General features: G+C 38.8%; 1 protein-coding gene and 1 long non-coding RNA gene across 4 annotated transcripts in view; one reads left to right on the top strand and one right to left on the bottom strand.

Annotated features, from left to right (window-relative positions):
• Positions 1-7,349, top strand: part of SVEP1 (sushi, von Willebrand factor type A, EGF and pentraxin domain containing 1) — a 208,188-nt gene extending 200,839 nt beyond the window's left edge. For both annotated transcript variants that reach the window (XM_077141639.1, XM_077141631.1), the window contains 3 exons: positions 855-950; positions 3,909-4,002; positions 6,795-7,349. In XM_077141639.1, coding sequence (XP_076997754.1) covers positions 855-950; positions 3,909-4,002; positions 6,795-6,816 — 212 coding nt within the window. In that variant the 3' untranslated portion in view covers positions 6,817-7,349. The remainder of the gene's footprint in view (positions 1-854; positions 951-3,908; positions 4,003-6,794) is intronic.
• The window catches only part of LOC143667425 (uncharacterized), a 56,358-nt gene that overhangs the window by 8,066 nt on the left and 34,507 nt on the right, over positions 1-13,785 (bottom strand). The window contains exons 2-3 of one of the 2 annotated variants that reach the window (XR_013168036.1): positions 7,780-7,942; positions 5,979-6,052 (exon numbers count right to left, since the gene is read on the bottom strand). This is a non-coding gene — a long non-coding RNA (uncharacterized LOC143667425). The remainder of the gene's footprint in view (positions 1-5,978; positions 6,053-7,779; positions 7,943-13,785) is intronic. The other variant, XR_013168035.1, reaches the window with a different exon arrangement.

Here is a 13,785-nt window from a genome sequence, read left to right as displayed (position 1 = left end):
CTTTTGCTGCTGGTTTGAGAATTGCACTCTGAATAGCAAAGCAATTGATGATTTTATTCCTTTTAAGCAAACTGTGCCTCTCTTTAAAGAGCTCCGTGATTTCCAGTAGGAGGACTGATTATGGGGGAAGCCTGATCCAGTTCACCAGCAGGCCGCAGCTCTCACGAAATAAAGGGGGGTGGAGATGGGGTTCTCCCTTCACTATTAAAAGGTGGCTGCACAGGGCGGGCCGCGGTGGCTCAGCGGGCAAGAGTGCTTGCCTGCTATGCCGGAGGACCCCGGTTCGATTCCCGGCCCCAGCCCATGTAAGAAACAAACAAACAAACAAAAATATAATAAAACAAGAAAATGTTTAAAGATGTCTCCCTTTCTTCCTTCCTTCCTTCTCTCTGTCTTTCCTTCCCTTCCTCAAAAAAAAAAAAAAAAAGGTGGCTGCACAGCCTAAACCATAACCCATCTGACTCTCATCCCCCCAATTAGCTCAAGACACGCTGAGAGCCTTAAGGCAGCCAAACCCTCCTAGAGCATTTAGGTAATTTGAATTGGAAATTTGAAACAGTAAATAGAGAACATTCCGCTTATTTTGTGATATTAAAGCAAAGCACTTAGACATCAACCAGAGAATGTCATCAAGGAAAGAATGCATTTGGCTTTAGAGAAATTACATCTGGCTAAGTGTCCAGACGTACTTTGATTGTTTTCCCAACCATACTGATTAAGAAACAGAACATATGCAGGAGGATTATCTAATGGGCCAAACAAAGTTTTATTCTAACTGGAAAAATGTTTTTTAACACTTGCTCAGATATTTTCAAGTTCTTTTGATCAAATCCTTTGAATCTCTTTTTTTTTAGCAATATGCATTCTTCCCTGTCTAAACGGCGGTTGTTGCGTGGCCCCTTATCAGTGTAACTGCCCGCCTGGCTGGACTGGCTCCCGCTGTCATGAAGGTAGGCTACCTCTCATGGCTTACCTCCAGAGAACACTGATGAGTATGACTTAGACTCAGAAGTGATGATGAAATGAAACCGTTCCAAAGTTCTACAAGAATCATTCAAGGCGGCCCTTTGAATGGTGGTCTCAATGCTGAACTTGATCCCTGCCTCAACGCAGCTTTCAGGGCTGTATACCAAAGAAGATCATCTAAACTAGTTGGCTTCCTTCTTGTCATGTGCTCCACTGTGCAGAACATCGAGAAAACCTCTCTCATCCTACTCTAGCCCACCTAGTAGAGGACCTCTGCTTCTCTGGATCATGGCCAGAGTCCACCAGTTGACCTTTCTATCTCCATTTCCAGGCTGAACATCATTAACATACCATGCTTGACAACTCTTTTCCCTATTTAAGAACCTAAAATAGTTGCCTATTGCCTTTACTTCCAGACCAAATCCTTCTGACTTCCAGGGCACTGCATGGACTGGCACACCTATCAATCCTTACTTCCCATTCCTTCCCAACCCACATCATCCCCTACAGGGATGGCCTCCTTCTTACCCTCCAAGCAGTCCCTTTTCTCTCCCACTTTGTAGCATTCACCCATCAGCTCCCTCTTTCCTTTTATGTTTTCAACCCTTGCCTAACCTCCAAGGCCTTGCCAAAGTTTATCTCCAAACTTGTTCTAAACCACACTAATCTATTTTCCAGCATTCCAAGTTTAATGCTCAGTAGATCTGCTTCCTTTGTATTTCTTTTACCTACCTAATTCCTTAATGACCCTGAGCCATATAGCTTTCCTTTTTTAAATCTTGGAATGGCTACTTCAGCATAGATTCCACTCACACCCAAGTACAAATCATACAAAAGAATATGAAGCAGGAGCTCTTGCCCTCCAGAATTTCATTCTAGAAGGAGGCAAGGGAAGTACAGTAAGATACATGCTAATTGAAGATTATAAAAGGGGTTATGATGACAATGAAGATGTATAATCTAACCAAGTCTAGGGGTTCAGAAAAGAGTTCCCAAGTATAGACTCAAAGGAAGAACCAGAAGAGTCACCAGATCATTCTAGTCCAAGTCAAGGAGGTGTTAGGAAAAAATATAATTCAAGTGACAGAGGAAATGTAGGGGTGTGGCTAGAAGTGAAGCTGTAAAGATACACGGAGCCAGATCAGACAGCACATTGAGGGCCAGGCTTGAGATGCTAAATTAGGTCTTGTGACCAGCAGAAACCACTGGAGGATTTTAAGTAAGGAAAGCACATGATTCAATTTTCTTTTAGAAAAATGATTTTGGCAGCAGCATGGAAAATGACCAAAAGTTCGACTTAATCCAGAGACCAGTTAGGAGTTTATGGAAGTAGAACTGGTAAGAGATTAATATAAAATCTGGAACAATGATAGAAAGGAAGGATGGATTTGCAAAAGGGAGGTAGAATCGATCAGTGTTACAGATTTGTTATGGAGGTTAAGTTCTGAGTTTTCCCACACCCCTACATGGAAGGTGGTGCCATTTACTGAGAGGGAGAACACAGAAGGAGGAACTTGGAGGCTATGGCTGAGGAGTTGAGTTGGACAAGCCGAGTGTGAGGGGCCTGGGGACCATCCAAGGAAAAAGGTCTGATAGGCAGCTGGATGATGGTTTAGGTTCCCAGATAATACATCTAGTTTGAAGATTGAGCTTGCATTTCATTGGGAGAAAACTGGATGGCCTGTACAGAAGGCACGTCACAGGAAAAGATGATCTAGAATGGAACCGTGGGGACCGTGGCAGTATGGCAAAGGAGGAAGGTGTTAAGCTTTTAGACAGGGAAGTTGAAACAAGGACTTGTAAATAAAACCAGGCACCACTAAAAATCATGACCCTGAAAAGAAGTAATGTTTTCTTATATCAGCAAGCAGAAACTGGAATATTGATTTCACTTACACAGTTTATTTTTGCTCATTTTAAATTCTGCTTTGTTTTAGAATTACCTCTTTATGGTAATTCACAAATAAGTACATTCTGCCAGCCTCCTCTTAATCTTAACTCACCAGGAGAGTTTCTCAATGGCAAAGGTCGCTCTTTTACTTTTTGTCCTGTCTTTTCCCACCTACTGCTAATCTAATACCTGGTAATTCCTTAGCAGGCATTTTCCCCATATTTTATGAATGAATGATTAAAGTGTAGAATTCATAATTCACCAAAGATGGGCTTTTCATCTGGGGAGAGGCCAATTTCTGGGCAGTGAGACTGGAGTGTTTTTCCATTTCCAGCTTTCCCCCAATGAGGAGTCCTTTCTTACTGATATTTAAACTTGCTATTGTTAGGTCTTCATCAGATGTTAGTATCTTCAAGTTTTTTTTTAACAAGTAGACTCCATATAGATGAAGAATTCAGTTATGAAACTGGGTTTGAGATAAATCTGAATGCTCACTTGGTTTCATCTTTGGCAAGTTTTTTAAACCTAATCCACATTCTGTAACTCCAATTAAAGCTGGTAAAATGCCATGAACTGTATTTCTTAGCTGAACACAAAAGATTTCTGTATCATCCATTATTTTAGACAAGCCATATGCCTGACTTGTTGCATTAAGAGTTGATGGTTAACTTCATCGCTCAGAGTTCAGTGTCATCTCCCTCACAATCTGCCTCTGTGTAAAAAATTTGCCATTCAAGCCAATACAAGTGCCAGATTTTTAGAAGATTCAAGAAAAGAAATCAGAGCAGACGTGAAATGATCAGCAAAGATTTCAGTATGCAGGTAGAACTTAACCTGGGACTTAAATGTGAAATGTCATTGACTATCTTAGAAAAAGCAAAGGTTATATACATGATGGCGCAAGTTCAAGCAGAGGGCAAAAATGGATAATGCAGGCAATGTAGAAGGGATGGTGGCTGAAGCAGGAAGTGGAGTCAAATCTTGTAAATACTACCATGGGCATCTTCACAATTGCTAAATATTAAATAGATGCATACATTTTTCATCCCAGCTGTTTGCCAGTCTCCCTGTTTAAATGGTGGGAAATGTGTAAGACCAAACCGATGTCACTGCCCCTCAGCTTGGACAGGACCCGATTGTTCCAGGTAAGATGACCAAAGCATAACATTTATCTATGAAATAAAGTCACTGAAGTTCAAGTTAAGTTGTTCTGTGAGCCGTGAACGAGAAGGTATCTCTAGTTTGAGCGTAGGCATTTGTATCCATAACTATCCACTTTGTGATATACTCTCAATGTGAACTAAAATTGAAGCTAAGAAATATTCATTTAGAATTGATGAATAAAACAACCTCAAATAGCCATCTTAAAGAGAGTATTGCATCTTTCATATGCAAAGATAGAAAATACTAACCGCAACACATGTTACCGGAAATTATTTAATACATGTTGATTTGAGTCTTTGATTATAATTTAAAATATTGACATTTATTAGTTGTTTTGTGTTTTTTTGTTTTTGGGGTGGTGGTAGTACATGGTCTGGGAATTGAACCGTCTCCCACATGGAAGGTGAGCATGCTACCACTGAACCACCCGTGAAGCCATATTTTTAAAGTCTCATGTCCTTGTTTACTAAAAAAAAAAAAAAAATCAAAGTAATGTGTGTGTGTGTGTGTGTGTGTGTGTGTGTGTGTGTGTGTGTGTATATATATATATATATGGATGGTCTTTCATTGGCTATATGCTCATTCCTATAAAAAATGTGTTCTGTTAATTGATTCTGTTTTCTGACCTGATAAATATCATTGGTGTCAAAGGATTATTGCAAAAGTCACAGGCAAAGGGTTAAAATTAAACTTGTTTTTTTAAGCTTTAGAAAGTGTCAGATTGTTATTTTTAAGAAGTATCAGACTGTGTCATATCATGGATATAATCTTTTCAACATTAAGGCATTACCCTAACAAATGTTGCAACACCGGAATATTGCCAGGACTATTTCAAGACTTTCAATATATATCATTGCTTTATTTCCCTTAAATTTATTTCAGAAAAGGGAAGAAACTCAGTTAACCTGAAAATGACTTATTTTCCAATTTCCTTTTATCTTGATTAGAATGTCAAAGTCAACTTTCAAAATCAATGAGCTATTTTCTTTTTTTTTTTAAAGAAATCTGTCTTGTCCTAATGAATTTCCTTGTACCTTCAACTGTGTCGTCTGTGCAGAGAGAAAAGATATAAATTGAACCCAAAAGCACAAGTTTAGAATGAAAAAGTATATTTTAAAGCTGCCAAGATAGGGAGTCTAGTTTTACCTGAGAGTCACAGTGGCAAAAATTTAAGAAAATGAAAGTTTAACTGGAAATGATTTCTAAAAAAAAAATAAATAAAAGAAAGAGAGGGAGGAAGGAGAGAGAGAAAAGGAATAAGACAGATCCCAGAGTTAGTCATGGGCAGTCTCTTCTGTAACTACTTGTTGAACTGTGCTTTAAAAATTATTGTCTTTCTTTGCTTTTTATATATGTTATATTTTACAGTTTTAAAAATCTGCCCTGTGGGAGGCCAAGGTTCTATTCCTGGTCCATGCACCCACCCAAAAAAAAAATGAAAGGAATAAGAAGGATTAATAACATTTTTAAATTTTAGACTTTCTATGTCAACCCCCTCATTTTACAGATAAGGAAAAGGAGACCCAGAGTTTGCAGGGTTCCCTAATATCGAAATGCTCCTGTTCTAGTTCTTCCTTCACAAAGAGAGGGTAGTTATTATCTTATATGAAAATATTGTATATTAATAAAGCAGAATCCATATTTTTATGCAAAAGTGTGATGTAGGAATCCAAGGAAAAGTTAAAGCACATTAAGCTGGAATGTCTACCCCACATTCAAGGAAGGCAACCAGCAACCCAGAGGACCAAGCAGACTTCCCCCTGCTTATACTGTAGTAGTTGCTTCTAGGAAACTGTAGTTATTAGGACTCTCTAACTAGCTTAAGCAAAGAAAGGAATTCGTTATCAGAACACAGAGGCCTTGCACTGAAGCCAGAGACAAGGGAGTAGCTGGACCTCTTGAGAAGCAGAACTGGGAACTTGAAAGCCACCCAAAGCCTCTCCACCTCCCAGCTCACCTCTCTGTCTGCTGCATCCTCCTCACGTGCAGAGTGGTCCCCTCTAACTGCTCAGCTCATTTGGCAGGACAGAACTATTGTATCGCCCACATTTTATATGTTAAAAAATCCAGGAAAAGGATTCCAGTTAGTCCAGATTGAGTCGAGGACCCACCCATATCCCAGATTGGGTTACAGTGTACTAACGTTTTTGTCAAAACATTGGGTAAAGGGAAGGGGCAGTTGACAGTTTCCAGAACATGGAGTATAGTTCCCTGAGATGGGAAGGCAGAAAAGTTTTCTGAGAAGTCAGATGTTCACAAATTATTTTTCTCTCTTGCCCACCAGATTCTAACTTTAGCACCTAGGAGAAGTGCAAAAATAGATGCTCAAATTCTTGTTGACAGACGCAACAATTTCCTGATGTCAATGATAGCTGGGGCACATCCATTAACCTTCACTTACACGTAAGGCTAACTTGTGCTCCCAAATAGTTTGAACCTTAAGAAATTGGGTTTCCTCTGGTCTCTATGGGATCTTCAGAAAATTGATCCTATACAGATAGCACACGTTAAAACCATAGACTGTTAAAGTGGCCTACAGCTTCACCAGGTCCAAACCTCTTGTTTTATAGATGAGAGGATTTTCAGACAGGAAACTTAGTGACCGTGCCAAGAATAAAACTCAGTCTCCTGATTCTGTTATTCAAGCTTCTACGGTCCCTTAAGGAATGATCACAGATATGCCTGAAAACTACGGTCCTTTTACATAAGCCCCAAACTAAGCTGCTAACTTCTTCAGTTCAGTCTTTTCTCTTAAAACTGTTTTGTTTTCCAGGAAAAGGAGGACTGGGTTTTAACCACTGCACAAACAACTGGCTCTCCCAAAGCAGGCTCATCTCTTCCTGGTAGTACCCAGGCTTTCTGGAACTCACACACAAAAAAGAAAGTCCAACATGGTGCTGGGTCTTGTTTTGTTTAGTAAACTTGTTATTTTCCATTTACTTTTTTTTTTATTTTGTGATGTATTGTTCTTTGTGACATAACTTTCTTACATGTTGTTTCCATTTTTTAAATTGCCTTATTTTCTATATAAAAATATATTAAATAGATGTTGTTCCAGCCACACAAAATGTACATACCCTGCTGGCTATCGAGAGAGTTCCTGGTACGTATTTTTATTCAGTTGCTTAAAAATGATTTTTCAATTAAAATATATTTTGCTACTAAATAATATGTTGCTGGATAATGCCATTTTATATGAGGTGGCCAGGGAATAATAAAGAGGATCAGTGACCTTTCCACTGTGCTACTACCATATAACACAAGGATCATACGTGTACCTGGAGGTTACAAAAGGTGACCCCTTCCTTCTAGATCTCTTTTTTTTTTTTTAAATAATATGTGTAACAATAAAAGTTTTCTTTTATTTAACTAGGGAGTAACTGTTGACCTGGTACCCTCCACACACACTGCTGTCGTGGTGTTAGGTTAGCCTGGCTAACCCCTTGGCCAACCTTTGGAAACTGTAGGCATTAACTTGGGGGGGGCGGAGGGGGTGAAGACCATGGCTCACAAATTAAAGTGTTCCCCTTCCTTCTCACAGCTGCAATTAGAAGTGCAAAAACTAGAAGATTAACAAGAGAGCCCCACCTCTGGACCGTAATTCCACAGGTCACTGTTTTCAGAGAAGGAAGATAGGAGGTAGGAGTGGGACAAGAGGGGCACAGGTAAATGGGAAAGGTCCCCCTGAGCTGTGCTCCTTTTCCCCACCTGCCCAAGGAAATGCTGAACTGCCCCTCAGTCCCTGCTGCTTTACCTACCTCCATCATTCTGCTACTATCAGAATAAGGACTTCCCCAGACTTCTGGACAACAAAGGCTGGATTTAAGTATATTGGGGAGTTTCATGTGAAACTAACCGATCAGCTCTCCTCCATTCTTGAGGCGTATTGGTCTCACGGAGGGAGCACAGTGCACAGTAGCCCTGTGGAGAAAACAGAAATGACGTTTAGCCTAAGCCCTCTTACTGTGATAAATGAAGTAGGACAACATCCCCCCTTGGCTCTTGGTAAAGAAGAGTTGATTTTCCTAGTGGTTCTCTTCCCTGCCCCACACTCCCCTCAGCCATTGGCTCCTCCTCTTCCTTTTTTCCTGACATTTATTCTCTTGACCATTCGTACATCTCTATGAACATAGTATTTAATCAGGTTATTTATATCCCATCAGCTTTCAAAATATGTTGGCATTTGTAATCATAACACATATAGAATAAAACTCAAGACCATTGAAAGCCAAGTAATAAGAGGGAAAAAGTGGTCACAGAAAATTTAAGCTAGGGAAAGCTGGTACGATTGAGAACAACTCAGTTCTAAAAGGCACATATGAAGTAAAATTTGTATTCTGTTAGAGTAGGCTTACAATTTTATATTTTCAAAGTACGTCAAATTTGTCATGCTAAACAGGCAATACAAGGAAGTAAAGCATCATTTGAGGAAGGTTTTCAAAAACCTAGGAATGTGAATCTTAGGCTAATACAAAGCATTGAACTTTTTTTCAAATCTTCAGTAATAGATATATCTCCTGGTGAATTTTTAGAGATAGAAATCACTCCCATATTATATGACCTACCCCACAAACTGAAAAAGATGGTAAATATTGAGTAATACTTACCAAACTAATATCACTCTTATGCGAAAACCCAAAGATTAGAAAGAATCACTAAATGAATCATTTTTATAACTGTCACTTATGTCCTGTGTACTAGACACTTACAGACATTATTTCTTGGAATCCTCATAATGATCCAATGGAGACATGTATTATCTATTTCAGGGGTGAGAACAGTGAGACTGAGAAATAACTTGCCTAAAGTTAACCCGGCCATTAAAATAACAGAGCGAAAAGGAAGCACGGATCTGTTTTCCTCTGAAACTCACGCTCTTGCCTCTCTTCTTTCTCTACACTTGACAGATATAACATTAAGCACTTTTAATTAGCAAATTTAACTCAATGATATAATTTTGAAATACTTGACAGTAAAGGTAGTGTTTTCCAAATATGAAATGTTTATGGAAAAAACTGATAGAGAAAAGACATTTGATAAAGTTCAACACTTAAATCTCTAAAGGACATTTCTCAAGTACACAAAAGCATGTCAATTTTAAACCAACTGTGACCAGTCTTATAAGCAGCCACTAACGCTTCACTTTAGAATCAGGAACAAAGCAAGAAGGCTATCCTGATTTAACCTGAACATTATGCTGGGAGTTCTAGCCAAAGCAATAATACTTAAACTACATAAAGTGTGTAACCGATGAGAAAATTAAGAGTCACAGTTTTCATTTTGGCAGAAGACACAGTGATGTTCCTTATAAGGTGAAAAGCCAAAGGTCTGAAAATCCATTGGAAGCACTTGAGTGCAGTAAACTGGATATTTACAAGATAAATATACAAAAATAAAGAGCTTTCCTATATGCCAGTTAGAGAAAATAGAATGCAAGCGATCCTATTCACAATAGCAGTAATATGCGCCTGCATGTTTATCTGTCTTCATGTATATATGTTTATATGCATAGGTGTGTTTTTGCATATGTGCATATGAAATGTATATGGCCTCAAGGAAGAAAATTATGAAGTGATATCTGTAAGAATTTAGATAAATGCTCAAATAATGGAGAAGCATGCTTTTAAAGATATTTTATGCTTTTAAAGATATTTTTCCCAAATAAAGTACAACAGGAATAATGTAATTCCATAGGATTAGGGAGGCTTCTGCTTTGGAAGCATGACCAATTTATTTATTCTAATCTTCATTAAGAACTAAAGCTAGAAAACAAATATTTTAAAGAAAAATAATGAAAAGAACCATCTTGACAGAAAAAACATAAAAGTCTGCACTAATTAAAATACTGCATGCTAGATCAAGAATACACAAATGCATCACTTTGATACTCTATGCATATAACTACAAATATTATATTTTAAAAACTCATAGGTAATCAAGACAGCATTGATAATGGGTGAAATGTATTTTTTCAGAAAACACTAGCAAGTGAGAGACAAAGTATGGAGTGACTGGCATTAGACAATTGCTAAAAATGTGAGAAGTTTTAAATTGTATTCTTACCATATAACAAATCCAAAGGAGGTTTGGAAAGTTTAATATGGATATCAAACCCACGAAAAATAATTTTAGGATTAATTTCTCAAACAGCTGAAAGATTAAGCACTCTAATCTTAGAAGTGATCACAGTCATGAGATTATATGGACGTATAGGCAGTTCACATGGAGAACAGATTTAAAAACAATAGTGGGGGAAAAAAGATTAAATTAGTTGGATATGAAAAAGCTCCAACAATTGTTAGTACGGGCCCACAAAGAAGGAGACCGATTTCTATTGCAGTAGAACAGATAACAGATCCAAGTACCTATGAGACAGTAATACAGGATCTTCCAAGAAATAGAGGACAGGACAGGCAAGAAATGTATTGGGGGAAACCCCTGGGAGAGAAGGTAGGTTGGGAACTGGGGGAAGCTAGGAGAGCTCTCAGAGCACAGTGCAGATCTGGCCCCAGGTGCCTTTAGGAGAGGGAAAGGGAGGAAGGAAGGTTGGGTGGCAACATCCTAAACAGCAGTGCGGTACTTAGGAAAATTCAGAAGGGTCATCAGGGAGGCCTCAAGCCAAAACTGCCTTTCCGAGGAGACCCCTGTCTCCCAGAACAGGCCTGACCCATCATTCTGCCCTACTCAGTCTCTGGTGGGCAACAGCCTGCAGGGAGCCTCTGAAGGCGACACTTGAGGCCCTTGGCCACTCATTTGGGAAATCTGAGAGCAGCAATCTCATTGCCACCTCGGTAAAGCAGGAGGAAGGGAAGGGAAAAATTGCTCAAGACATTGTGCTGCAATCATTATTTGGGAAGACAAAATCAGTTTATGTCCTCACTTCCCACCATTCACCAGAATCATTCCAGTTAGATTAATGAGTTAAATATAAAGACTTAAGCCATAAAAGTTAGAAAAAATAGAGAAGACCATGTATTATCATCTGGATAAATAAATCTGCAGATTCAAAAGGACCCCCAAGTTTCATCCATGTATCAGTACATCATTCCTTTTTATGGCCAAATAATAGTCCAGTCTGCTCATCCATTCATCAAATTGGTGGCAATTTGGGTAGGGCACCTTGAAAACAACTCTAAGTGAAAGGAGCCAGACATTCAAGGCCACATACCGTATGATTTCATTTATATGAAATATCCAGAACAAAACCTATGGACACAGAAAAGTAAGTTAATGATTGTCAGGGACTGGGGGAAAAGGGAATGGGGGATTGGTTTTTGGGTGATGAAATATTCTGGAATTAGATAGTGCTAAGGTTGGGCAACTTGATGAATATACTAGGAACATCTGAATTTTACACCTTACAAAATAATTTGGTGAAAGTTTCCCTGACAATGGGGGACATGACTCCCAGGGTTGAACCTCGCTGTGGCACTGTGGGATGGACAATGCCTTTCTAACCAAAAAGAAGAAAAGAAATGTAACAAAGTAAGGTATCAGCTGCTAAGAGTTCAGATGGAGTTGAGAGGCTATCCTGGAGGCTACTCTTCTCCAGCTTCAGCTAGGAATTGCTGATTACCTCGGTTTGCCCAAACTAACAGCATTCCTGTTAACCCTAAAGAACACCCAAGCCTCTGAGACTCTACAAAAGTTTCATGTCCTAAGTTTACTTTCCTGCTCAAAGGAGAAGGAGTTATAACAGAGAAGTTAGGATGAACAAACGAGCATGACTGCTGAATCACTATAATGATGTTTCTTTTAGCTTCTAGTGTTTTGGAACAGCTAGAAGGAAAAACCTAAAAGTGTGGAATGGGAACCCATACCAAACTTAGAAATCTGTTCTGTAGCTACTTGCTAAAATGGGCTTTGAAAATTGTTTTTTGTATATATATTTCACAATTAAAAAAACATTTTAAATAAATAAATTTTTTTTTTCTTTTTATTTTTAGAGAGGGAGGAAGGGAAGGAAAGACAGAGAAGGAAGGAAGGATGGAAGGAAGGAAGGGAGGAAGAAAGGGAAACATTTTTAAACATTTTCTTGTTTTATTATATTTTGTTTGTTTGTTTGTTTTTTACATGGGCTGGGGCCGGGAATCGAACCGGGGTCCTCCGGCACGGCAGGCAAGCACTCTTGCCCGCTGAGCCACCGCGGCCCGCCCTTAAATAAATAAATTTTAAAGGACCCATAAAACAAAATTACTGTATTTGACTACAGACCATGAAACTTTTCTCACAAGCCTAAATTTAACATATATTGAATTTTAAAACCAAGCAAAAATATTATTTTAGTTTGTTAAAGCTGCCAGAATGCAGTACACCAGAAATAGAATGGCTTTTCAAATGGGAATTTATTAAGTTGTAAGTTTATCTTTCTAAGGCTATAAAAATGTCCAAACTAAAGCATCCAGGAAGAGATGCCTTGATTCAAGAAAGGCCAATGGGTCCAGAACACCTCTGTCAGCTGGGAAGACAGTGGCTGGCATCTGCTGGGGTCTTCGCATCTGGTATTAAACAGCTTCCTTTCTTCATCTCCAGAGGTCACTGGCTGTGTGGGCTCTGTCATCACTGAAACATTTTCCAAAATGGTTCTCTCTTAAAGGACTCCAGTAAGCAACCCCACCTGGAACAGGTGGAGACACATCTCCATGGAAACCACCTAAACAAAAATTACTACCCACAATTGGAGGTGGGGGCACATCTCCATGAAACAATCAAAAAGATCCCACCCAGCAAGATTGAATGCTTTTCTGGAGTACACAACAGCTTCAAACCAGCACAAACATACATGACAAAGGAATGATATTCTAAGATATTTTGACTTGCTAAACAACCATAAGAAAACATTTTGTTTTGGGCAAAGAGATAAGTAATTCACTAAAAAGGAAATATAGGTAGAAAATAAGAAATCTCACTAGTAAGAGAACTTCACCTCAAAAATGCAAGTTTTTGCCTACCAAACTGGCAGGTTTTGGTGGTGTTTTAATGATAATATTCAGTTCTCTATTACAGGCAGTCATGATTTTGAACTTGTCAGAAGTGTAAACCAGTAAAATCATTCTTCAGACCAATTGGCAACATATATCACATTTTTGAAATGTACATGGATACTTTTTAGTTTAGTAATTCCTTGCCTGAAAATCAATCCCATAAAAAAAATCTAACATATAAGCAAATATTTATGCACAAAGATAACTGTCATGGCATTATTAAAAATCAGCAACATGGCAGCATGGGAGATGAGTCTGGCCCTGGCATTATGGGATCAACAATACCATCCTGACCAAAAGGGGGGAAAAGAAGAGTAATAAATAAGGTATCAGTGGCTGAGAGAGTTCAAATAGAGTTGAGAAGTTACTCTGGAGGTCACTCTTATGCAAGTTTCAGTTAGACATTGTTACCTGTCATAGCTTGCCAAACCCCAACCAAAACCATTCCTGACAACCCTAAAGAATACCCAGGGCATTATATACGATTCTACAAATGTCCAATACACTAGGGTAACTTTCCAGAAACCTACAATCACGAAATGGGTCCCTGGACCAGATAAGTCCTGAAATGCAGAGGGGCCAGCCTCTCCAGAACATCAACTAGTTCCATCCCCCATCCCATATTAATCGACAGCTCCTTCCAACATGAAGGGGTATTGCCCAAATACCCCTAAAGAGTAGGGGAAAAAAATCAAAGGTAATGGTGGAGTTATACAGGGAAGGTAGGGTTTAACAACTGAGTATGACTGTTGAGTTACTATAATGATATTTCTTTTATTC

This window comes from Tamandua tetradactyla, chromosome 2, assembly GCF_023851605.1.
Source record: "Tamandua tetradactyla isolate mTamTet1 chromosome 2, mTamTet1.pri, whole genome shotgun sequence".
NCBI lineage: Eukaryota > Metazoa > Chordata > Mammalia > Pilosa > Myrmecophagidae > Tamandua > Tamandua tetradactyla.
The sequence above is the reverse complement of the archived record's forward strand: the minus strand, read 5'-3'. Positions and strand labels throughout refer to the sequence as shown.